This window comes from Gracilinanus agilis, chromosome 1 (genome assembly GCF_016433145.1).
Source record: "Gracilinanus agilis isolate LMUSP501 chromosome 1, AgileGrace, whole genome shotgun sequence".
Classification (NCBI taxonomy): Eukaryota; Metazoa; Chordata; class Mammalia; order Didelphimorphia; family Didelphidae; genus Gracilinanus; species Gracilinanus agilis.
In genome coordinates, this window is record NC_058130.1 from 756807212 (window position 1) to 756833007 (window position 25796).

Sequence of the window (25796 nt, forward strand, 5' to 3'; positions counted from 1 at the left end):
GCCTCTGCTAGGAACCTGAACCAATCATCTCTCTGTCAGGAGATGGGAAGCATGCTTTGAGCATTGGTGCTATGGAGTGGTGGTGGTTGTAATGACTACAGTTCTTAAAGACATTCAAAATTGTCTTTATAACATCCAAGGCAACTGGAGATGCAGTGGGTAAGTGTGCTGGCCCTAGAGGTAGAAAATCTGGAGTTCAGATCCAGCTGAGACACTTACAAGCTGTGGGACTGGGCAACTGGCTTTACCGTTCTCAGTTTTAGTTTCTTCAACTATAAAATGGGGATCATAAGAGCTTCTGCTTATGAGAATCAAATGAGATAACATATGTACCGTGTTTTATAAGCCTGAAAGTGCTATATTATCATTATTATTTAAAAGCACTACATTATCATCCATATTATTACAGTGCTACTGTTAATGTATACAGTAAATGTTTTTGTATGTAGAAGCCTTTTTTCTCTTTGATTTTTTTTTGGGGGGGGTACCAAATAGACCCAATAGTGGCATTGCTGAGTCAGAGGAGTATGCACAGCTTGGTAACTTTTTGTTTCAAATTGTTTTCCAGAATAGCTGGGACATTTTACAGCTACACCAACAGTGCAGTAATGTCCCTGTTTTACCCCAGTCCCCTTGAGCATTTATCATTTCCCCTTTTTTTCAGTCTTACCCATCTGAGGGGCATAAGGGCATAACTGTGTAAGGATGGAGGATGTAATTACAACTGCAAGTTATCTTGAATTTGCATTTTCTACTTATTAGTGATTAGGAGCATTTTTTCACATGGCTATTGGTAGCTTAGATTTCTTCTGAAAAATTCCTGTTCATATTATTTTCCCATTTGTCAGTTGGGGAGATGTATTAGTTCTAATCTCCTATTTGTAGGTAAAATGTTTTTCTTCCTCATTGCTAGCTCTTGGAATCGAATTTCTTCAAGGCTCAGCTCAGGTGCCATCTCCTACAAGAGATCTTTTCTGATCTCCCCAGATGTTATTTATTACTCTCACTTGCTTTAAATTATCCTTTATTTACATATACATTTATGTGATATATCTCACAGTACAACAAAAGCAATTTGAAGTCAGGGAATGTCTTTCCATATCCTCTGATAGCACATAGTATATACTTAAACATTTGTTAAAAAGGAATGAACAGGGGCAACTAGGTGGCTCAGTGGACAGAGAGCCAGGCCTGGAGGTAGAAAGATCTAGGTTCAAATCTGGCCTCAGATACTCCTCAGCTGTGTGAGATCCTGGCCCAATCAATTGCCTAGCCCTTACTACTCTTCTGCCTTGGAACCAATATTTAGTACTGATTCTAAGATAGAAGGTTAAGGGTTTAAAAAAAGTTCACTTAACACTAAGTTAAAAATTCTTATCTTAGCAGTTTTACAAATAAATTGTCGAAGTGTTTTTTTTTTTAAGTTTTATTTTCCCCCAATTATATTTAAAAATAATTTTTAACATTTGTTTAAAAATTTTTTGATTTCTAAATTCTCTTCCTTCTCCCCTCCCCTTTTACTGGGAAAGCGTGCAATTTTATATGTTATATATATGCAGTTATGCAAAACATATTTCCATATCAGTTATGTTGTGAGAGAAAACACAGACCACCCCAAAAAAACCCCTAAGAAAAATAAAGCAAAAACAAAGTATGCTTTGATTTGCATTCAGACTCTTTCGGTTCTTTCTTTCAAGAGGTGTATGATATTTTTCATCATAAGTCCTTTGGAATCATCTTAGATCATTATATTGCAGAAAATAGCGAAGTCATTCACAGTTGATCATTGTACCAATTGCTTTTATTGTGTACAATGTCCTGCTGGTTCTTCTCACTTCACTTTGCTTTAGTTTGTGTAAGTCTTTCCAGGCTTTTCTGAAGCATCCTGATCATTTCTTATAGCCTAATAACATTCCATTAATAATCAATCATATACCTCAGCTTGTTCAGCCATTTCTCAATTGATGGGCATTCTCTCAATTTCCTATTCTTTGTCACCACAAAAAGAGCAGCTATAAATATTTTTGGTACAATTAGGTCCTTTTTCTTTTTCTTTGATCTTTTTGGGGTTACCTCTTAGTAGTATTGTTGGGTCAAAGGATAGCAGTTTTATAGCCCTTTGAACAGAGTTCTAAAGTGCTCTTCAGAATGGTTCAGTCGGTTTACAGCTCCAGCACCATTGCATTAGTGTCCCAATTATTCCTTGTCACCTCCAACTTTTGTCATTTTTCCTTTTCTGGTGTATTAACCAATCTGGACGTGAAGTGGTACCTCAGAACTGTTTTAATTTGCACTTCTCTAATCAGCAGTAATTTAGAGCAATTATTGTTGAAGTATTTTGAAGAAAATGTATCTAAACAAAAGTTATTACTATTATTTTGCCTGCTTACATGAATTTTGTAGAAAAGCCTTTCGTCTGGGCTTCTTTTTTTTAAAAGCAGTGCAAAACCTATCCCAAACACAGCAACTACATTTTTAGTGACTAACATTGTATATCAAGTCACTGTCATACATGTGTGTCATTGTTTCCTTTTAGCTGAGACATTAAGCAAGTAGGGCATCTTTGTGATCCCAGCTGAATTCCACAAATATTTATTTGATTAAATGTGTACTATGTGCAAGACATTGTGTGAAGCCCAGGAGACTCTGAATCTTCTAACTTTTTGTCTTTCTCTCTCCCTCATTTTATTTTAATAGGAGACCTCCATTTTAGAGGAATACAATATTAATTGGACTCAGAAGCTGGGAGCTGGAATTAGTGGTCCAGTTAGGTAAGAAACTATATATTTGAATATCTCTTTTAGAAAAAAATGCCAGAAAATCCATTTTAACTCAAATACCATTTCCTTTCTTTATTCTCCATCCACCCATTTTTTTTGGATGATGCAAATCATTCTGTGACATAAATTCTTTGTTGATATGTGACTTGAAGTTGATTATTACATAGTGCATAATGATGAGATTCTGCCATGCAAGAAATGTGGCAACTTTGCCTTGATAAAGGACATTTGGAAGATTCTTTAAAGTCAGATATACCATATGAACAAATGTATAGCCAAATTTGAAAATAACATAGAATTGCCATGTAGAATGACAGCATAACTTTAAAAGGTTTTTTTTTTTTGGACATTAAGAAATACAAATAAATTCCAAAGTTTCTGCATTTCACTCAAATATGTTTTACACTGCATAGCTTTAGAGCAATGGTATGTGGACTTAAGTGACTGGAGCACTTATATGACCCGTAGCATTGACTTTGAGAGTCTTATTTATATAGAAGCTAGTGCTGAAGGCTGCTCTTGATAGCTCAAGAGTCCTGCTCAGGTGGCTCATAGGATTGAGAGTCAGGTCTAGAGATGGGAGATCCTGAGTTCAAATCTGGATTTAGACACTTCCTAGCTCTGTAATCCTGGACAAGTCACTTAATCCCCATTGCCTAACCCTTATTGCACTCTTCTGCCTTGGAACCAATACATAGTATTGATTCTAAGATGGAAGGTGAGGGTTTAAAAAAAAAAAAAAAGTCCTGATCAGAATATCATTGGCTTAAATATACTTTCTTCCAGTAGGGCTGGTCTATTCTTTTTCTTCTGTGAAGTTTGGCCAATCCAGTTAGGGTAGGATAATGGCTTGGGAATAAATGTTTATGTAATTTATATTCAGATCTTTAGATAAAAGGCAAAGTTTTCTTTCTAATTTGATCTCTGACTCCTCTCCCCCCTCCCCCCCCCCCAATCTAATACTAGGGTCTGTGTGAAAAAATCTACCCAAGAAAGATTTGCCCTGAAAATCCTTCTTGATCGTCCAAAAGCTCGGAATGAGGTATGATCCATGTCTGTCTTTCTCTTTCTTTTTTTTCCATCCCCCATTTTCATTTGTAGAAACAGTTCTTTTTACCCCTTTATTACTTTAAACTGGGCAAAGCTTAGGCATTTTCCCTTTTTTAAATGACATAAATACACATTTAGACTCACAGAAGGCTTGGGTTGGAATTTCACATCTGTGGCTTTACTCCTTTCTTCCTTCCTTCCTTCCTTCCTTCCTTCCTTCCTTCCTTCCTTCCTTCCTTCCTTCCTTCCTTCCTTCCTTCCTTCCTTCCCCAGCCTGTAGTTTAAACTTCTTTTCAAGGTCTTGTTGAAATAGCACCAACTAGCCCACAATGGGCATGTGCTTCCTTTTGGGCACAACTCTTGAGAGTAGCCTCTCAACCTTTTTTGAGTGTGGCCCTTGATTTCTGAAGTGTTCATATTGGCTCTGTTGTCCGCTCTCTTAAAAATGGGGTTTAGAGGCCAAGGTTGAAGGTACTTATAGTTATGTGTGTGAGTCGGGGCAGGGGAGATGTGGAAGAAGCAGGAACAGCAGTGAACAGAGGGTACATGGCTCCTAAGAGTGGTTCTCTAGGGAGATGATATTGACTGCGTGTTTGGATTCTCAGTAGGTTAAAATCAAGTTGACATGGTGTTATGAGCCTGATTTCACAATCCCTGAATGTCTTTTTTTTTTTTTCTCTTTCTCCCTATTGCTTGAACTACTCCTGTATGCCAGAGATTGCATGCACAGGACTCACTTGAATAAGTGGTGAATTGTTGAACAAAGCAGGGCTTTGTCCAGTGCTGATTGTTATTTTTCTGTTTGTTTTTCCATTAGCCAATAAGATTCGAAATCCATTGATTTGGAGGTGTGGTTAATGAAAATAGCACTATAAGAACACGTGTATGAGTAGCTTGGACCTTTTATCCTATAGTTGTCAGCCTTGGCTTACCTGGAGCAGCAGTCGGGGGAGGTTTCTATTCCACCCCCTTCCAAATCTAACTTTAAACTAGATCATTAGAGGGTTTACTTGAAAACCCAGTCTTTTCTTTTCATTCAGAATAAAACCTTTTAGCCAGTCCTAAGAGGTGGACTTTCTTACTGGAACATGTTCCTCCCCTCACTCCACTGGGGCTCTTTCTTTGGCCCCAAACCTGAAAGTTTGGAAGGAAAGCATTTTCAAGGCCTACTGCATAGTAACCTATCCTCTGTTCTCTTTAAGGTACGTCTGCACATGATGTGTGCGACACACCCAAATATTGTGCAGATTATCGAAGTATACGCTAATAGTGTGCAGTTTCCTCATGAGTCCAGTCCAAGGTAAGATGCTCAGAGAAGATGGAACACTCAGCTTCCCATATTTATGCTTATGAAAGTCAACCTGGCCATAAGAAAAGCAGATACTAGCATTAAAAAATTGAGCATACATTTCCATCATTCATGAAGCCAATGTTTTGTGTTGTCCAGCACAGATTGACTTTCTTGCTATTTGTACCATGCAGTGACTTGGGCCAACCATTGTAAATAAAGATCACAAACCAAATCATCCTATTTTATAAGCGGGCATTGTTGGTGAAAGCTTTTGGAAGCCAGCAACATTTAGATATGAAACCTTTGTTATTGAGAAGAGGTGGCCGAAAAGGAGGTGTCTTCTTGAGAACTTTTGTGGGGAATTTCTGGCTCTTTGCTTTTAGAAGTCCAGTGGGACAAGGTATTTCCTGGTTGAATAGTTTTTCATGGGAGATGATTGCTGTGGTTGATTAGCTGTATGGTTTTGAGCATGGTACCAGTGAAGACAGGATTGTAATAGGTCTGTTTCCCATCAGACCTTTGTTCCATGACCACAGATCATACTTGTCTATAACCTTGATCACCTGCTTATACATGCATAGTGGGTTACATTGGGGAACTAGGTGAAAAAGATGAACAGATCTTACTGATACGAGATCAATAATATTATCATACATCCCCAAAAGCACATTTTTTGGAGGGGGAAGGCAGTGACAATATTTTTCATTATAATTCTGCAGTATAGTGCTAAGATCACTTCCTCTGAATCCAGTGGACCTGGGTTCAGGTTTGACTGATGCTTACTAGCTGTGTGACCTTGGGTAAGTCACTTAACCTGCTTATGTCAGCCTCATTTTCTTCATCTGTGAAATGAGAGTGTTGGACTAGGTGACATGATATATCTTCTGAAGCTAGAACATTGGGATCTTGTGATCCTATCCAAATGCCGTGAAATATTTAGAAGGTATTATGCTTACAAGATCTCTCCCCATCTTAAATCCTAATGAAATTAAGAGACAGTTAAAGGTATAAAAATGTCTTTAAGGACCTAAAACCAAATGGATTTCTTCCATTTTAATTTCTTAGATTGTGGCTGGACCTAACTTTTTGTCACATTTTAGAGTCATTGATAGAACCAAGGAAAGGGGAGAGAATTGGCTTATCACAAAAACTAGCACTATTTAAAATAAAGGGTTCCATACACTTTTCAAGTGTGAAATCTGCATCGTTAGGTCAGCAGCTTGATGTTTGAGTTTTTTCCTTTTTTTTTCAATTTAACAAAAATCAAATGCTTTCAAACAGGGCTCGACTCCTAATTGTAATGGAGATGATGGAAGGGGGAGAGCTATTTCACAGAATCAGCCAGCACCGGCACTTTACAGAGAAGCAAGCCAGCCAAGTAACAAAGCAGGCAAGTGACCCCCTGCATAGCCACCCAACTGCAAACGTGGGGCAAGAACAATTTCATTGGGGGGGAGGAAAGGAAGCCCCAAGGAAAGCTTTGTTTGATCTGACGCTCTCATTGCCTGCTTTGTTATGTGATCGGAAAAGCTGTCTGGACAGGAGAGATGGGACCTCTTGGATCTTGTGCCTTTTGGGGGTCCCATAGACTCCAGTGATTGTTACCTTGATATTGCTGTTCCCTGAAGCCTACGACATGACTTTAGTTCTGCTCAAGAAGGAGGATGATATTCTGTATAGACTATAGATATGAATGTCTTGCTCTTGAGATAGGCAATTTCCTATGTGCTGTTGTTTGGTTGTTGGGTTAAAATGCTGCTGATAATACCTAGAAGGGTGTATGTTATTAGGGTATATTCTAAGATAATTGTGCCTATAAAAATACTAAAGGAGGGATGGCAGGGGAGGGGGGGGGAAGAGACAGAGAGAGAAAGAGAGAGAGAGAGAGAGAGAGAGAGAGAGAGAGAATGAAGAGAAGAGTTTGTGTGTGTATGTGTGTAGCCTTTTCTTTGTTGTCTTCAATCTCTGTGTTTATAAGATCTTGGTTTCTCTGATTTCCCCTGGTCCTGCCTGTCTCTGTCGAGGGTTGTATTCTTCCTCTTTGTGACCTCACATTTGGTTGTCGTAGAGCTGATTTACCTCATAAACTCCAGCTGGAGAATAGGCCTCTTGAGAAGGTGAAAAGCTAAGTCTCAGAGGTCATGTTTTCAGGCCAGATGAGGAGAAAGAAAGCATCTCCCACAGTACAAGTAGTTCTAGGTAGAAAGTACTGTCAAATTTTCCATGATGCCACTGAGCAGCAGAGAAGAATGTTATTTTTGGAATAACTGGGAAATGCTATCCTTTGGCTTTGAGTTTCCCTTAAAAATCATCTCTTCCGTTAGCATAACATACCTTACATTAACCTTTTTTTGGAATAAAGGATGCCCTATGGTTTTCTTAACCCAGCACCCTACCCTAAACCACCATCTATAAATAACTTTTCAACATTCAGCATGAACCAATAGAAAAATCTGATTAAAAATCCAAATGGAGAGTTTTAATATTTTCCCTTTAAAGCCAGAACCTGAAGTTGAAGATCTCAGAACATAACTGGCTTCTCAAGCCAGTTTTGTTGCATATTATTGCCTGGGTTTAGTCAAAACAGTGTGGTGTATTGGGAAGAACAAAGGACTCGCATCCAGGGAACTGAGTATGAATCCTGCCTCTGAAGCTAGGCAGCCATGCACAGGTAACTTCACTTCTCTGAGACTCAACATTCTCATCTGCGAAATAGGAATAATAGTACTTTTATGACCTACCTCACAGGGTTGTTGTGAGGAAAGTACTTTGTAAACCTCCCATTGCGATGAACCTCTGGGGGCTGATATCCATCACAAGAATGTTACTGTTTACTCTGGACCGACCTCAACTTGGACTTAAAAGGACTGATGAAAGCAGGCCTTTCATTTTCAAAGAAGAATGCCCAACAGGTGCTCCTTTTCTGCTTGTCCTGTCAAAGAGGCCAGGTCTGCCCAGCTTGGGTTTGGGTCCTGGCAGTTTCTTCTTTACCAAGTACAATTTGCAGCTAAGTTTGATGCCTTAGTTTCATTTTGGTGCAATTGGTTCTTCACTTATTCTGCGTTGAGTCTATTTGACAATGTCTCAACCTGGGAAATAAGATAATTGTGATTGTTTTCCTCAGAGACCTAAGTAAGCAAGGGGAATGCAACCAATTCTCACTCCTAAATTTCAGTTGGTTTATTGTGCCTTTTTCCAGATAGCTTTGGCTTTGCAGCACTGTCACTCACTAAACATTGCACACAGAGACCTCAAGCCTGAGAACCTGCTCTTCAAAGATAACTCTTTGGTAAGAAGCCTTTCTTTTTGGCAAGTTTTAGTTACCATTTTTATTTTATTTTACTTTATTTTATTTTTTAAATCCTTACCTTCTGTCTTGGAGTCAGTACTGTGTATTGGCTCCAAGGCAGAAGAGTGGTAAGGGCAGGCAATGGGGGTCAAGTGACTTGTCCAGGGTCACACAGTTGGGAAGTGCCTGAGGTCAGATTTGAACCTAGGACCTCCTGTCTTTAGGTCTGGTTCTCAATCCACTGAGCTACCCAGCTGCCCCCTTAGTTACCGTTTTAAACCCCAACTCAGTGTACCTGGTCCAAATGCAGGGGTAAGAATTCAGAGAAAGCTTAGACCAGAAGGCTTCAGGGAGTACCAGACTTTGCCAGCATCCACTATAGATGGAGTGAAATTTCATTGGACCTCAGAAACCTTGCATCCTCAGCATTGGCTCCCATACTTATATTTGGCCCAAAAGAGAGTCCTATTTCATAGAATGGTACCACTTGCCGTGAGCCCCCAGGATCAATCAGAGTTGATTTCAGAGGTGTGAAGGAGAGTTATAAGGAATATGCCCTATCAGTATAAGGTGTTATGTGATTGCTTGACCATGAATTGAAATCTTGAGTTTCTTATCACTGATAAAAGTCACATTTTTTTACTCTGTTGATTACTACATATTTGTTCTGTCATATAAGTTCCCCACTGAGTTATTCTAAAGCTTATGACAAATATTAACTTTGTGTTTAACTGTTGGTCTTTTTCTGGAACAGTGTGGGATTTAATCTATTAGAAGTAATAGGTCACTAAGATTGGGACACAGTTGGCCTCAGGCTTCAATTTTCCATCGTTTCTTTTTCTGGTTGAGTCAGTTAGAGGATGGTGTATGGGAGTAAAAACATTTTTCAGTCTACATTAGTAAGGTGAACTATTCTTCCTGTATCCTGCTTAGCCTAGACATTTCATTTGGGCACCATTCACAGATCTGATAGTCAGCATAAGATAGAACTTCCAAGTGATATGTCCCACTTGCCTCATTTTAGGATGCTCCGGTTAAGTTGTGTGACTTTGGATTTGCCAAAATAGACCAAGGGGACTTGATGACACCACAGTTCACCCCTTACTATGTAGCACCTCAGGTAAGAATAAGCTTTTCCTCTCCCTGAGACTTTTTTTCATGTGACAGATTGAAAAGTTCATTTATTAGCAACCTCTTGACACCATCACTTTATTTCCTTCTTAGAATGCACATAGATTGTCTTATAAATGGAAGCTTTTAGAAATACAATCCAAGAGCTTAGTGAATATTTCCTTTGGGCTTTACTTACACTGTGACTGACAGACAGACTAATATAAAGATTTGCTTTAGAAAAATGGGATTATTTTCATTTAAGTCTTAATTAAGTTTCTTATTCACACATGAGTTTTCATTTCTGCCATTGTTTCAGAGAGGACAGTATAGAACACAAATAGTTAATGGGGGTTGAAAACAAATCTATGGAGGAGATTGAAGGAGAGCATCTTATCCTTAGTGGTTTAGTTAAGAGGCCTGGACCATCTACATTTAAAGACAATAAAAGAAATAGAAGAGAGATCCAAGGAGCATAATTTAGAACATAATATAACAAGAAGCCCACCAAAGAGGTGGTATTTAGCAGAGATAGGATTTGAGCCCAGGTTTTGAGCCACTGTCAGTGATTTTGAAATAATAAAAATATGATCATTTTTATAACTCTTTAACATTCATAAAGCATTTTTATAAATATTGTCTTAATTTTGATCCTTACAACAACTTGTAGAGGTAGGTGCTATTATTATTACCCCCATTTTACAGATGAAGAAACTGAGGCAGAGGTTAAGTGACTTGCTCAGGGTCACACAATAATGTCTAAGACCATATTTGAATTCACATCTTCCTCCAGGTCCAATGTGCTATTCCTTGTGTCACCTTGATGCCTTAGTAATGATGCCTTAGTAATTAGCAATATCATTATTCTGATTCCGTCATTAACTACAAACAGTATGACCATACACATAATTATAACATATATTCTTAAAGTAATATTATTGCCACAGTAACAATAATAGTTGACATTATACAAAGTTCTTGACAAAATGAATCTCATTTGAGCCTTACAATAATCTTATGCAGTAGATGCTAGTATCATTCTCATTTTTTAGATGTAGAATCTGAGGCTCAGAGATTAAGTGACTTTCCCAGGGTTACACAGTTACTTGAAAGGTGGGATTTGAACTCCTGGCTTTCTGATCCAAGTTGAGCCCTCTATCCTCTTTGCCCCAAAAGAAAGATTGTGGCGATTCAAAGAAGTGCCACAAAACTGGGGAAGAGCTAATCTGATTCTCAAAAAAAGAAGAGAAGGTAGAATTTACAAATTGACAATGGGCTAGTCATTGAGGGAGATTTGGGGCTGATGGAATGACCAGATTCATAGAATAATTGTGAGTGGCTCTATGTTAGCTTGAGAAGTCTCCAAGCGAACTCTGCTTGGTACCATGCTGTTGAACATTTGGATGAAGGACTAGATGGTGTGCTCTTCACATTTGCAGATGGCTCAAAACTGGCACGGACCACTGAATTAGAATCCAGAAAGATCTTGACAGACTCAGTTTGTCCGTGAGCCCAGTCTCCCAAGATGATATTTGGTGAGGATCACAGTAAAGGCCTGCCCTTGAATTTAAAAGGTCACTGCCCAAGTCTAGGGTGAGGGTCAGATGAAGTCAGAGGATTCATCACTGAGTCATGGCAGTTCAAGGGAGTCAGGGTGCTCTCCATCTGCAGAAAGGGAGCAGTCAGGTTCAGAAGGAGGGAGTTTTTATAATTCTGCTCTACTTTGTCTTGGTCAGACCATATTGGGAGTGTGGTGGACTGTTTTGGGACTGCAATAAGGATATTTAACAAGTTTGAGAAGGGATTTGGGAGGAGGTCAATTGGGATAATGTCCCAGTTTTGGGACTGCAATAAGGATATTTAACAAGTTTGAGAAGGGATTTGGGAGGAGGTCAACTGGGATAATGTCCACATGGGTACCTACCCTATTATTATTTCTAGGTATATAATATTTGTAATTTCTGTAATAATAGAGTTGATAAACTTTTGTTCATTTGATTGAAATAAAATATTTTGGAGATATAATTGGAGTTAGGGAATCTGGGTTTGAATCCTATCTCTGCTACTTTCTAACTGTTTGACCTCAAGAAAAGAATTATTCTTCTCTGGCAAAATCTCCAAAATGGAGAAGTTGGACTTCGTCACTGTTGGCAAATGTTTTCGAGATCATGTGCCCAAATGGCAACTTCAAGCTGCCTGTGAGCCCCCTGCTTTACCCCAGACAGTAGAGGGAGGAAATTTTCACACTAGGCGGCTGGACAGAGGGGCAAGGCATGCAAAAAAGTGTTCTTGGAAGCTGTGGAGAGGGGGAATGGAGCAATCTCCTCCATCCAGCCCTGACACCCATGCCACACCTTTGTCCACATGGGACTAGGTCATTGATTTCTCAGGTCCAGCTCAGTTTTCAGTTCAAAGAATGGGGCCTGTGAAGGAAGGGTAGTTAATTCCCATCTTTTAGGCAGGGATGCATCTACAAGGAAATGCAGTGAGATATCCTTTCTTACATTCTAGCAGCCCGAGAATAGACTTTCTCAGTAGAATAAACATTGACAATAATTTGCATAGCAGAATGTGATTAAAGTTTGTTCCTACCACAGCAAGATATGTTTTTTAGGAGAGATGAACTTTTTTTTTTTAGGAGAGATGTATGTATGTATATATAATATATATTTAAGGTGTGGTCGCCAGGAATCAATCAGATTTAGATTGATTCCATAATTAAAAATAGACCCAAGTCAGGATGGCTTTTATGGAAGTTTATTTACAATTAGGAAGGATGAAGGTAGGGAAATAGAGAGAGAGAGAGAGAGAGACTCTGGTCCAGACCAGCAGAGGTCCGGACCGGGTGAGGGTTTAGAGGTGGATTAAATAAGGCTTCTAGCCACAAGGCCTCTAGCAATATTAGAGAGGCAAGAGAGGCCTCCTTGAGAATAGAGCCTCCAGAAACACCAAGGGAGGTGAAAGGGAGTCAGCCTAACTTACCCATGTGACAAATCTGAGGGAAGCCGCCTGAGGTCTCACCAGAGATCCTTCCACACCAAGTATAAAGCGCCAACTGCTTCCACAGGAAGTTACCATCATATTTGAAAGATAGCATCTTTCATCACTTCCTGGCATCCACCTCTAATTCAAGTGGACAAATGGCAGCCTCAACACTGTTTTGGACTGCCCTTTGGGGCTTGATTTGTTACTTATTGTCACGTGTGGGTCACAGATCTCCCCTCCCCACTCAGGGAGGTGGGATGACATTATCTCTGATGGCTAGAGTTTTAACTATGAATGGGGATGAGCTAATTCCATTTACCCACAGGGAAGGGAAAGCATTTGAGATACCTATTTGTGAATAGGCTGAATAAAGCAGCAATATCTTTTCCAGTTAGCAATTGTCTGACCCACTGATTCTCCTAAAGGTCTTCAAGTCCAGGTAGATGCCATTTGTGGTGAATGGTGATATTTCTGCTTTTGATTTGGTCCAACAGGTATTAGAGGCACAAAGAAGGCATCAGAAGGAGAAGTCTGGGATTATACCTACCTCGCCCACACCCTACACTTATAATAAGGTAAACTTCTTGGCTGTGCATATCTTCATCATTTTACAGCAAAGTAGATCTTCTTGTGGGAGGTGCCCATGTGAGGCAGGACAGAGAGGTATTCATTTTATTATCTGCCATAAAGAGCCTATAGCTGGACCTAGGGAAGGGTTTGGATTTCCTTAACTTGCTTGATGTATGATATGTAATAGTTGAATTTCTGTAGGAGGACCCACTAGCCGTGGCTCACTTCTGGGCTCTTTTTGCTTTTCTGTATGAATGAACTTCTCCCTTGGTCTCATTTTGCTAGATGTGTGTTATAATCTAATTATATTTTAAAACTGTGGTTCTAAAGCATTTTTAATGTGAGGACTTCTCTTTTGGGGACAGAAGATACCTCAGAGCTATTTGCTTTAATGCACCTCCTTCTTGTTAGGTCAGAATGAACAGGAAAAATGAGGCTGCTTCTGATGAGACATTAATGAAGGGCTGGCTAATGGTTTCTTAAAGATAATAGAAATTTGTGCCAGAAATAAGGGCAATTGTTCCCACATTATAGACACTCAGACATTTAGGCAAGTTTCACCTTTGGTTTACCCACACCACTGAAATCACTAATCCTTGAGGTATTGAGGACTATGACATAAGAATAATGTTTTCTTACTTTAGAGGATCATTGTAGCATCATTGCTCTGAAGCTGGAAGGGACCTTTGAAGCCATCAAATCCAGACCCCTCATGGTATAGATGAGGAAACTGAGTCTCAGAAAGACTAAGGAAATTGCTCAGAGTCCCACAGCTAGTAAGTGACTAAAGTGGGATTTGAACTCAAGTCTTCCTAACTGTCAAGCCCAATGCAGACCAGATTTTGGGAAATTATAGCTCCAGAACAGTGTAGGGGTAGGGGTGGGAGGAAAGGCTTGAAGGGGCTTAATACATTGGGAGTCCCTAGGGCCTTTAGGATGGCAGGAATCAGTAGGGAGATAGTATAGTAGGATGGGAAGAGCCCGAATTTGAGTCCTGGCTTTACCATTATCCATGGCTTTGATCAAGTCTTTTCACTCATGGGCCTCTCTTTTGAATGAGATGGTTGTTAAGGTCTCTTTTAGCCTGAATATTCTGTGGTCATTCTGTCATCTCATAGCACATTTGCTTATCCTTGGGAGTCAGTTGGATTAGGAGTCAGTCAGTCATTGAATCAGGTCTTTATTATAAAATATGTGTTAGGCACTGAGGAGATGGAGACAAAGGATACAACAGACTCCACCCTCAGAGAGCTTATCCCGGATAATAACAACTTGTAAAATATGAGTAAATACAGAAACCACGGCAGTGAACTAGCCTAATTCACTGGACTTTTGACTGAATCTTCACTTAATCATGATGTAGACACAACCTGAGGTCATCAGTCAATAAGCATTTATTGGTTCCTGCCTTGCTGTAGATGAAAGACTATGGCAGTCTGACTGGTATCATGTGGTTCCTACCCAACTGGCTCCTTTGTTTTGTATGTATAAAGCACAGATGTCTAACTCATTGCCCCTGGCCAGAAGGGAGCCAGCAGAACTCTCCAGGCCTGAACCATTGGGAAATATTTAACAAAATAAAGAAAATAAGAATGCAACATAGATAATGTTGGTTTGTGGTTTTCAAAGTCACTATTTGAGCAGATCCCCCCTTTTTTTTGAGTTTGACAACCCTGGTATAAAGGACTTAATTATCTTTATATCATTGTCTATCTTGGAGCATTTCTGCTTTGGAGATCCCATGTTGTGTGATCTGCTAGTTCAGTATTCTTTACAGTCTCCTGAACTGCCTACCTTGGTGACTACTTATTAGGTGCTTATTGGATTCAGACCCATGGCATGAAGGGGAATTCAGAGTGTTGCTAAGTCTGGAGTTTTGCTTCCCCTTAAACAGTAGGGCAGAGAGAAGGATATACAAACAGCGATGATTAAAATCTAGCATGTGCCATTGCATGGATTCAAAACTCAAACCTTTTACCAGGATAGATGGCATTGTTTACATCAGGGAGGATGTGACAGTGGCTTGAGCCTGTTTCTCTCAAGGGCTTGTTGTTCTGAATAAAATGTCAAATTGATGGTAACTTGGGTTTGATGCAGTCCTGTGCTAGGAAGATTCAAGAGTTCTCTCATATTCTTAGTTCTTAGACTTTCTTAGAAACAATCTTAGAAATTCTCAGTTGGTGTGAGATATACATTTTAAGATAAATGTTATTGATATCTTTTGGTCTTTTATATTATCAAAATTTCCCCTAATATTTCTCTCCTTCCTCTTCCTAGAGGGTCATTCCATGTAAACAAATATTATATTCAAAGAAAAAACAAAGGAAAAAACCATCAAAACTGACAGAGGTCATCCTTCTTGATACCATCTTATTTCAATTTACCATGAAGGTGACTTTGGAGAACAGTGGCATTTGGTCCAGCCATTAGCCATTAGCTAGGTGGAAGATCCCTTTCTTGGAGGAAGACAGACCCCCCCCCCCCCCTTGGGCAGACCTGGTTTGTGTTTCTAGGCCTGAAGGGTTCTTTTGTGGCAAGTCAGCTTGATAGAATAGTTCATCCTAAAGGGTCTTGATTTCCCTAAGAAATGGGGCCTCTATTTGCCTTTCCTAAACTTTGTCTTCTTAGTGGGGTGAATTTGAAAAGAGGCAAATACTGCTCTTCATTGTTAAGGGCTTCTGTAACATTGTTGAAAATCTACCTTGAAAAGAGCCTAGAGAGCCCTGGTTTTGGGAGAACAGGTCCCAAAGTGTGGCAGTTACATCAATCTGCTTTGCCTGGTATAGATGACCTCTGGAGTCCTGGGAAGGAATAGGCCATATGGAGGCCAGACCCTGAGGACAGGTAGGCAGGAGGACTATGTGTCATCCAAAATGGGAATTGATCTTTGACTTTACTTGGGCCCTCAGAACAAGACTGATTAGTTTCATTCATCTATTCATTTACTATTTAGAATTGTACAAGGCCAGAGCCAAGACTGGCCTCAAGAACATCTAGTCCAGTACTCATATTTTATTGAGGCCCACCAAGATGAGAAGATTCATCCATTTCCATACTGCTACTCACAGGGATGAGAGGCAGGCCTCTCTGCCAGAGCTTTTGATCCCAAGTCTAGGGTTCTTGTTCTTGCAGTGAGCTGCCTTTTTTCCAACAGGATGATAAAGGGGAAAGAATGCTAAATTTTAAATAAGAGGATGTGAGTTCAAATCCTGCCTCTGCCACTTAACACTTGTGACCCTTACTTGTGTGTTCCTTTGTTTCTTTTGGCCTCATTTTCTTCATCTGTACAATGAGATGGTTAGATTTCTAGCTCTAAATCTATGATGCTGTTATACATTATTTATTATTTATTGAGTGCTTGCTGTTTGCAGAACATAGTTCTAGAGAAGATGCAAAATTTAGATCACACAAAATAATTCTTCTCAGAAAACTTACAATATAATAGAGAAAAGATACAAATTAACTTAATAGAAATTTTGATTTGGGACCTGAGGACAGAAGGGGTGGGGAGGAAGGGAAAAATATTTATATAGCACCTACCATGGACTAAACACTGTGCTAAATACTTGAAAATATCATCTCATCTCATTCAGTCTCACAGCAGTTCCTGAGAGGTAGATGCTATTAAAATATTCCTATTATTCATGAGGAAACCGAGGCAGACAGGTTCAGTGACTTGCCCAAGATCACCCAGTTGGGAAGTGTCTGAAGTTGGATTTGAACTCAAGTCTTCTTGATTGTAGGCCCAGCTGCCTCACATAGTATCTATCATTTGAGAGGTCTGAAGAGCAATGTCATTAACCTTTAAGGAAGCAGGGAAAGCTTTATGGAAGAGGTGGTTTGAGCTTTGTCTTTTCTTTAAAGTTAAGAATTCAGAGGTGAAGAGGAAGAAGAAGGAGATTCTAGGCCCATGAATGGGAGGAAAGTGTGGCAGTGGGGAAGCAAGGAGTATGGGAGGGGTTTAGAGGGGTCAATAGAAGTAGTCATCAAGGGGAAGCAACTTTTTCAAGAAGTTTAACAGTAAAGGGAGAGGGTAAAGAAATGAATGAAATGCTTGGGGCAAAAAGATCAAAGAAAGACTTTATGGTTCTTTTTTTTCCATTGGGGAACCTCAGAGACTGTCATGCAGCCCCCAGAGAAAATGTGTAATGATACTTCTGACAGACCTTCAAGCATTGCGGTGAGCTGTTCTCATTAGTGGTATTCTAAGAGAAGGACTTATTGTAGGCAAGGGTTTCTGAGGCTGTGGAGTGAGACAGGCCCTACAACAGGGGGCTTCTCTTGGAGGAGCAGGGGTTGTTTTTCTTCTGTTGTCAGAGGGAATGAGAAAAGTGTGAGTGAGGACCCTAGCTAGAATGGTGGAGGGGGAAACTGAACAGATCCCAGCCTTGACAAGAAGGAGTCACCTGGAAGGTGGCAGGAAAAGTCCGGCTGGAGTCCGATACGTTAGGGAACAAGGCTTTATGGCACTTCTTTGCCTTTGATAGATGTACCCAAGAATGCTTTTGTCAGGACATTTTCATCTGTGTTGTAAGGCCCAGGGAAGATATTTCCTCAGTATCTTAGACATAAGGTTGGAAGGGTCCTTAAAAGGGCATCTAGTCCAGTCCCTTTATTGTACAGATGAAGAAACTGAGGCACAGAGACATTAATTGACTTGTCCACAGTCACATGGCTGACAAGTGACAGAGCCAGGATACAAATCTAGATCTTCTGACTTCTAACCCTCACCATTTAGTGACAATAGAGCTGACTGAGAGGATATCCTTTCAACCTCTATGTGTGCCATGAACTATCATGGCAATTCCTTTCAGAACTCTCTTGTGTTGATTGAGTTTCAGGGTCAAGTCTTTTCTTCCCCTCCTATCTATCCCAAGCAGGACATTAATGGGCTCAGTTTCCATGAAGGACCTGGCTCAGATCTGTTCCTTCCCAATCCAGGAAAAAAGGATTGTATCTTACTTTTCAGTTGAGGCTGGTAGTTCAGTATGGGCTTTGGGACTGGCCAAGGGGAAGACGTGACGTGATTTAACTTTCCCCTGGAGCAACTTGGAATAAATGCTTGTTGAATTGAACGTATTTTTTGTCTGAATATTGCTTTGGCTGCATAAAAATAAATACTTTGAACAGAAAAGTTCGTTGTCTTAGGAGCTGGGAAAATTGCTCTCCAGCAGTCCAGTTCAATGTATTCCAGATACCATGTCTCCTACAGATCACGTGAGGTTTGTTTCCTGGCTCTTCTCCATCCCTCAGTGTGCCCCAAAGTGACCCTTTCCTTGCTTTCAGAGCTGTGACTTGTGGTCCTTGGGGGTGATAATTTATGTGATGCTGTGCGGCTATCCACCTTTTTACTCCAAACACCACAGTCGGACAATTCCAAAGGACATGCGGAGAAAGATCATGACAGGAAGCTTTGAGTTTCCTGAGGAAGAATGGAGCCAAATCTCAGAGATGGCCAAAGACATTGTGAGAAAGTGAGTCCACAGAGGCTTTGCTCTATTACCTCTCTGTTATTCATTTGGACAGATCACAGGGACTCTGAAGGGTGAGGGGAGGGTTAGTATTGGTGGGATGGATGGAGAGGGGAGGGATCACTGATATGATCTCCCGATGCCATGGAGGGACGATGAGCCCAAACAACTCCAAACATGTTTTTCCACAAACCTTGGTATTTCCTTTGTCATTCTTATGATTTAGGCTGATGCCAGAAACCCCAAAATTACTGGATTAGAAAAGGTGTCCCAGGGGTCATTTAGTCCAAACCATACACAAAGACAAATACCCTTTGTGCTATCCCCAGTATGGCCATATTTAAGATTATTTGAAGATCCCAAGGGAGGCAGCCCTGTCCACTTTAAAAAAAAAAAAAAAAGCCTGGGTCTTTCTGTGTCACTGAGGCTACTAGTACAGGCAGTGATTCCTCACAGGCCCAACCCCACTCTGATTCACTTAAGAGCTTTGGCCAGCTCTGGTTTCCAACCTGGGCTGATTTGGTCCTTGTGAAGGTACCTGGGTCTCCCCTATGCCCATTTCCAGAAATTCCACATCAGAATGTCAACCTCAGAATGCCTCTTTTGTCAGCAGGAATCACAGACTTTGTTTGCACCTCTTCATATCTGGTCTCTTTCACTTTGGGGATGTCATGTTTTTTTAGTAGGTTTTTTCTTACATTGAACTAAAAACAGCCTCTTCATAGCTTTTCCTTTGGCTCCAAATTCTGCCCTCTGGAGCCAGGCAGAAAGAGTTCATTCAGTCCCTCTTTTGCAGGATGTAAGAGCTGACATTCATTTAGCATTTTGGTATAGTATATAGAAAGAACTTTGGACCTGGAGTCAGGAAGGCCCAAATTCAAATCCTTCCTCAAACATTAGCTGTATGTGGCCCTGGGCAAACTCACTTAACCGCTCTCTGTCTCAGTTTCTTATCTGTAAAATTGGGAAAACAACAGCTTCTACTTTATAATGTTGTCCTAAGGATCAAAGAGATAAAAACTGTAAAGTTTTTAGAATAGTACCTGGTACATGGTAGGTAGGTACTTAATAAATGCTTGTGTGTCTTCTCCCCCTCCTTCTTGCCTAAGGCAAAGCTCTTTACATGTAATAGCTTAAATTTTTTTTGTTTTTTTAAAATAAAACCTTTACCCTCTATCTTAGAATGGATACTCAGTTCCAAGGAAGAAGCATGGTAAGGACTAGGCAATGGGAGTTAAGTGACTTGCACAGGATCACATAGCTAGGAAGTGGTCTGAATCTACTGCTAGGCCTTTCTACCTACTGGGCCACCTAGCTTCCCCCTCATTAAAGTTTAAAACTGCTCTAGGACTTTTAAGACATCCTATATTATCTCATTTGACCCTCATAACAACCTAGGGAAGTAGAAGCTATTATTATCCTCATTTTATAGTTTGAGGAACCTGAGGCATACAGAATTTAAGTGACTTGCCCAGGTTCAATTAGTGTCTCTGGTTGTATTTGAATCCAAGTCTTCCATCATTTTGCAGATGAGGAATCTTAGGCACTCAGAAGTTAAGTGATTTGCCCAAGTTCAATAAGTGTCTCTCACTATATTCGAACCCAAGTCTTCTTGATTCCAATTCCAGTACTCTATGCACTATTCTGACCTACTCTTCAAATACTTCAGCAGATCACTTACTCTGCCCCTTTCAGGAGGAGATTTGTATAGAAATGTCTCATATGCCAAAGCTCCTGCACCATGGGTTGCTGGTGATCTCGGGGAAGATAACTTCTGTCTCCTTTCCACCTCTGTCCCTGTATTCCCCTGGAACCTGAGCCAGATTATGTGCCAGTGATCAGCTTTCCCCTATTCCTAGGTAAATAGTTGACAAGTGGTTACTCTATGGCTACCCAGTGTAAGGGTTAAAAATTAAAGGTTGTACTAAATGTATAAAAATGTGGTTGCCAAAAATATATTACTCAAGTCAGGATGACTTTTTATGGTAGTTTATTTACAAACGGAGAAAGAGTGAAAGTAAAGAAATGAGAGAGAGTAGATAATTACTCCAGCCTGGTCAGAACCTGGGAAGGCTTCAGAGGCCCTAGCAAAGAGGGGCCAAGAGGTAAATTAAACAAGGATTCTAACCACAAGGCCTCCTCTAAGAGGAAGAGCCTCTCCGGAGGCTAAGTACCGCCAGAAAAGCCAGGAAAAGGAGTCAGCCTTTTCACTCACCCACGTGGTAGTTCAAAGGGAGAGATTCAAGAACAGCCTCACCAAATTTCAGAGTCTCAGGTCCATGAAGCAGATTCTTCACTAGCCTCCAAATCAAACTCCAACTCTATCTCGAACTCCAAACTCCGAAGAATTCACTTCATAGGAAGTTGCCACTGCTTTTAAAGATGCTTCTTTATGTCACTTCCTGTGTATTCCTTCTACTTTATGTGGACCAATTATAGCTTTAGCTTTGCTTAGGACTACCCAGGGGGCAGTCAATCATTTCTGATTTGTCACCCACTATAGCACACAGACCTCTCCATACTAGGATAAATGGGGTATATATGCTTCTGGTGATTAAATCTAAAAGTGGGCAAGGGGAGAGTTAATCCCATCTTCAAACCAGGATGAATTGTCATATCCTCTATGTGACCTCCATAGACTTACTATATGAATTAGAATTTGCAAATGAACATTAGAGGAGAGAATTGAGGATTTATTTTCAAATAGAATTGAAAAAGAGGATTGTAATTGAAACTGATTCTCCTTTATATACATCTTATTTTGTCGGTTCTAAAGCTATCAGCCTGTTTCCTCTTCTATTCTGAGGCAGCTAGATAGTAGTAGTGCAGTGGATAGAGTTGTAGGCCTGGAATTGGGAGGATGTGGGTTCAAATATGACCCCAGCTGAGTGGCCCTGGGCAAGTCTCTTAACTCCCATTGTCTAGCCTTTACCCTCCTGTCTTAGAATTGATTCTAAGAAGGTAAGTGTTTTAAAAATAATTAAAAAAAAAAAGGACCCTTCTACTCTGTGCTCCATTTTAGTGTCTTTTAGCAGCCCTTGTATGGGAAGAGATGGGTGAGGATCACATAGGATGGGCGCCCAGTCACAGAGGGAGCTTCAGTGTGGATGTGGCCACAAAGTCATTTGAGTATTGGATAATGTTGGTGGTCTCCCCCCACTCCTCATTAGTACTTCACCAAAACATACTTCTCAAACCTGTGTAACTCATGAGTGTTGCCAAGCAACACAAACCCATATGTTGGCCATGTCTGGAACGTGTGTTTCCTTCTCCACTTTTTTTGGAAGGTGGGGAACTGACTTCCTCTTTGTCCTCTAGAAGTGTGCTTGGCCTTTGCACTGATTGATGCTTTGAAGACTTTCAGAGCTGGTTTTTCTTTCTGATGTATAGTCATTGTACAATTTGTTTTCCCCTTTCTGCTCCCTTCCCACACGGTCTCCCAGGCTTTTCTTCCAGCTTTGATTTTTTTAAGAGATGATTGCAACATGGGCAGGTCAGACAGGATGGAGAGAAAAGTGACCTGGGTGCAAGAAGAATTGAATCAGCAGCAGTGCCAATGTCCAGCTGGGCTGTGGTTGGACAGATGTGGGCAACTGAAGAGGGCTGGGAGAAACCAGTGCTATATGGATAAAAGTCTAGAGCACCCTGTCTTATTCAGGGGAGACTCTCAGTAACTGGTCTCCACACTGTTTGAATGCTCTTAAAGGGGTCTACTAGCAGATAGCTGGACCTGGTGAATAGGGAACAGGACTTGAATCAGGAATATCCGGGTTCAAATCTTGCCCCCAAATCTTACCAGCTCTCTGACCACAAGCAAGTCACCTAACTTCTTAATGAGCCTCAGGCAATTTTCTAAGACTTATTAATTTACCTCCAGCAGAAGGTAGACTCCTTGAGGGCAGCTAGGTGGTTCAGTGATTTGAGAGCCAGGGCTAGAGATAGGAAGTCCCAGGTTCAAATATGACCACAGATACTTCCTAGCTATGTGACCCTCAGCAAGTCACTTAATCCCAATTGCCTAACGTTTTACTCTTCTACCTTGGAACTGATACTTAGTCCAGATTCTAAGATGGAAGGTAAGGATTGGGGGGCATGGAGGGGAAGGTCTTGTTTTTGTCTTTCCACACCAAAGCATACCTTAACTAATTGTTTTTGGTTAGTGCAGACCTTCAATTTCATCAATCTCTAGGAATCTCCTGGCTTGGAAATTCCTTCTGTCTGAGCATATCAGTGACTCATTTGTGACTTATAGCATTCTCTAGGACATGAAGAATTTAAGTTACTCCCTAGTCTATGGTCACATAAGCCAAGGTATGCCAGAGGCAGAGATGGGACCATGTCTTTTTGACTTAGTCCAGTCTTCTGTGTTACACCAGAACACATGCAACAGATTCGTAATAAATGCATGTTGGACTGAAACTTTCCATGGGCTGGGGCTGAGGTGGTCTCTCTAGTGATCACAGATTGTTAGCTTACAGATAATGACATATTGGGGGAAATGGATCCAGGAGAGCTTAAGATCATGCTGATGGTGGATGATAACAGAATATAGAAATACTTAGTTCTTGTGTTATTTCTGTTTCCTCTGCCAAGGAGAATATTCTTTGTACTGGAAAAGCTTAAAGAGAAATCTATCTAAATCCCAAACGAATAAGGAAATAAGAAGAAACCACTTAGTAGACTTGGGTGACTTTTAAGGCACCTGTCCCAGATGAACTCTAAGGATGCTGAAAGAATTGGTGAGTGGGCTAGCTAAGGAAGCCTCAGTGACTTTGGAAAGTCCCTGGAAGTGAGAGAGAGGTAGTACAGGACTGAGGAAAGTCAGATGGTCTGGTTTTTGGCAAAAGGAAAGAGGAAAATGACAACACATTATTAGTCTTCCAGAAGGACCCTGGATTGCCTGAATAGTTAGTGGAGTTGTCTTCTCTTTAGAGTCTTCAGACAGGGGTTAGGTGCCTTCTTGCCCAGGATGTTGCCCAGCACTTTGTTGATATGCCTATTCAGATTCAATTTGGACTAGGTCTTCCAGCTCTATTTCCCTTTGAGGAAATTTTATAGATCAGTCCATCAAAACTCATTTTTTAAGTGCTTACTCTGTGCCAGACACTGTGCTAAATGCCAGGGATACAAAAAAGAGACAAAATCAGCCCTTGCCCTCAAGGAGCTTACATTCTAATGAGGATACAAGTAAATAACTAGATACATACTACATATGTATACAATTAATGAAAGGTTTTTCAGAGGGGAAGGCACTTAGCAGCTTGGAGATAGGAAAAAGGCTTGGTGGAGAAGATGAGATTTGACATTAGAGATATGTTGGGAATTTTTTCACTCAACTCTGCATAAAATAAGGTAGCTTGAGGGCTTAGGTGCCATGTCCCACTTTCACTGTTTTGCCTTAAGCAAAACTGAACCTTTATTTCTTCATCCATGAAGTAGGAATTCTCTTTTCCACTTCTCTTAATGTATGTATATGTTCCAGAATGCCTTTAAAATGCATCTCCCATGTTTTATGACTGGGCCTGTCAAACCAATTCCCTTCTGTTCAGTTCAACAAGTATTTTACTAAACACCTACTGTGTGGTACTACCACTCAGTCCCTTCCCATAAGAGGATTGCTAGGCAGATTCTCAGACTGGTGCTTCTTTATGATACAAGTGTTTGTATCATTTTTGTATCATATTTGAAGTGGACCTTAGATTACAGTCTCACCTAATCTGGAAAGATTGACCCTCAGCCATCAGAGAGGGCCTGAGGCTAGTCATAACACAGAAGATGCTTGAGAGGTAGAGAAGCATGTGTGCACATGCACACATATGTAACAGAAACACATGCACACACATGTAGCAGACACACATAGTGCTCTCCTGGCTGTCTCCTGGCATTGCAGATGGACTAGAGAAGCCCTGGAAATTAATCTAGATCTGAATCATCAATCAGTAGACATTCATTAAATGCTTTTTGTATACCTGGAGACATTTTCAGAGACAGAAAGGAAACCACCCCTGCCCTCAAGGAACTTATTCTCTATCAGAGAACACAGCAGATATCGCCAGATAGTTGTGGGGAGGAATGAGCAGGTAGGGAGGAGGATCTGGAAGAGCTTTCTGTAGAATGTGGTACTTGAGCAGAGGCCTGAATCAAGTGAAGGATTTTGTGAAGTGGAGGTGAGGGAGGAGAGCATTGTAGGATTGGGGGGATGGTTACTGTAGAACCACAGAGATGGGAGAAGAAGCTTTGTAGGATAGAAGAGCAAGACCAATTTGGCTGAACCATCAAGTACATGAAGGGGAACAATGTATAATGAGGCTGGAAAGGTAGGTTGGGAGCCGGGCTCTAAAGATTTTTAAAAGCCAAACAAAAGAATAGTTTCTGTTTTGTATGAATATGCTCTCGAGCTCCACTATAGTGACCATTTCAGTACTTTTTTTTGAAACCTTCACCTTCTGTCTTAGAATCAATACTATGTGTTGGTTCCAAGGCAGAAAAGTGGTAAAGGCTAGGCAATGGGGGTCAAATGACTTGCCCAGGGTCACACTGCTAGAAGTGTCTGAGGCCAGATTTGAACCCAGGACCTCCCATCTCTAGGCCTGGCTCTCAATCTAGTGGGCCACCCAGCTACCCCCCATTTCAGTACTTCTTATCACATAGCTCTTCCTCTTTAGTCAACTCCATGCCACTTTCATGTGTTCATTATGGATAGAAGCCCTTTCTCCAGGCCACTTGCTTGCTAAAAGCTAGTTTGGATCTACACCAGACAACGTTATTGTGATGCATGCACTGAGAAATTGGTTATTTCCTAAATTATGACACTTTTTGCTTCTATAGATAGTTTCTTGCCAGTTTGTCCATCTCTATTTGAATGCCATGAACCTATTGGCAAGTGAAGCTTAATGGGGAAAAAACTCTGGACCTAAAGACAGAAGTTCCTATCCAAAAACAGGGTTTATATTCTAGTCTATTGCTAATTGTAAGCTACCACACAGTACTGGTGGTTACCTTGGAAAATCACTCTCTGGGCCTTAGTTTTCCTATTAGTAAAGTGAACTGATTGGGCTCACAGAATCCCTTCCAAGTCTAAATTTATGATTATATGATCTTAATGGAAATCTTTACTTTGTAGAAGACTATTTGTTAGTTTTTCTGCTATCACTCTTTCTAGAAAGTTTCACAAATGATCTTTGTAATTTGTAATTAACTTGATAACAAAGTCTAGGTCTGTTCCAGATACTTTTTTTTTTAGAAACTTG

General features: G+C 40.5%; 1 protein-coding gene across 1 annotated transcript in view; it reads left to right on the plus strand.

Moving 5' to 3' along the window:
- The first annotated feature begins 150 nt into the window (after positions 1 to 150).
- The window catches only part of MAPKAPK5 (MAPK activated protein kinase 5), a 33421-nt gene continuing 7775 nt past the window's right edge, over positions 151 to 25796 (plus strand). Inside the window, exons 1-9 of the mRNA XM_044685422.1 lie at positions 151 to 159; positions 2698 to 2771; positions 3747 to 3822; positions 5033 to 5130; positions 6403 to 6511; positions 8321 to 8410; positions 9435 to 9530; positions 13000 to 13080; positions 18362 to 18549. Of these exons, the coding sequence (XP_044541357.1) occupies positions 151 to 159; positions 2698 to 2771; positions 3747 to 3822; positions 5033 to 5130; positions 6403 to 6511; positions 8321 to 8410; positions 9435 to 9530; positions 13000 to 13080; positions 18362 to 18549 (821 nt within the window). The remainder of the gene's footprint in view (positions 160 to 2697; positions 2772 to 3746; positions 3823 to 5032; positions 5131 to 6402; positions 6512 to 8320; positions 8411 to 9434; positions 9531 to 12999; positions 13081 to 18361; positions 18550 to 25796) is intronic.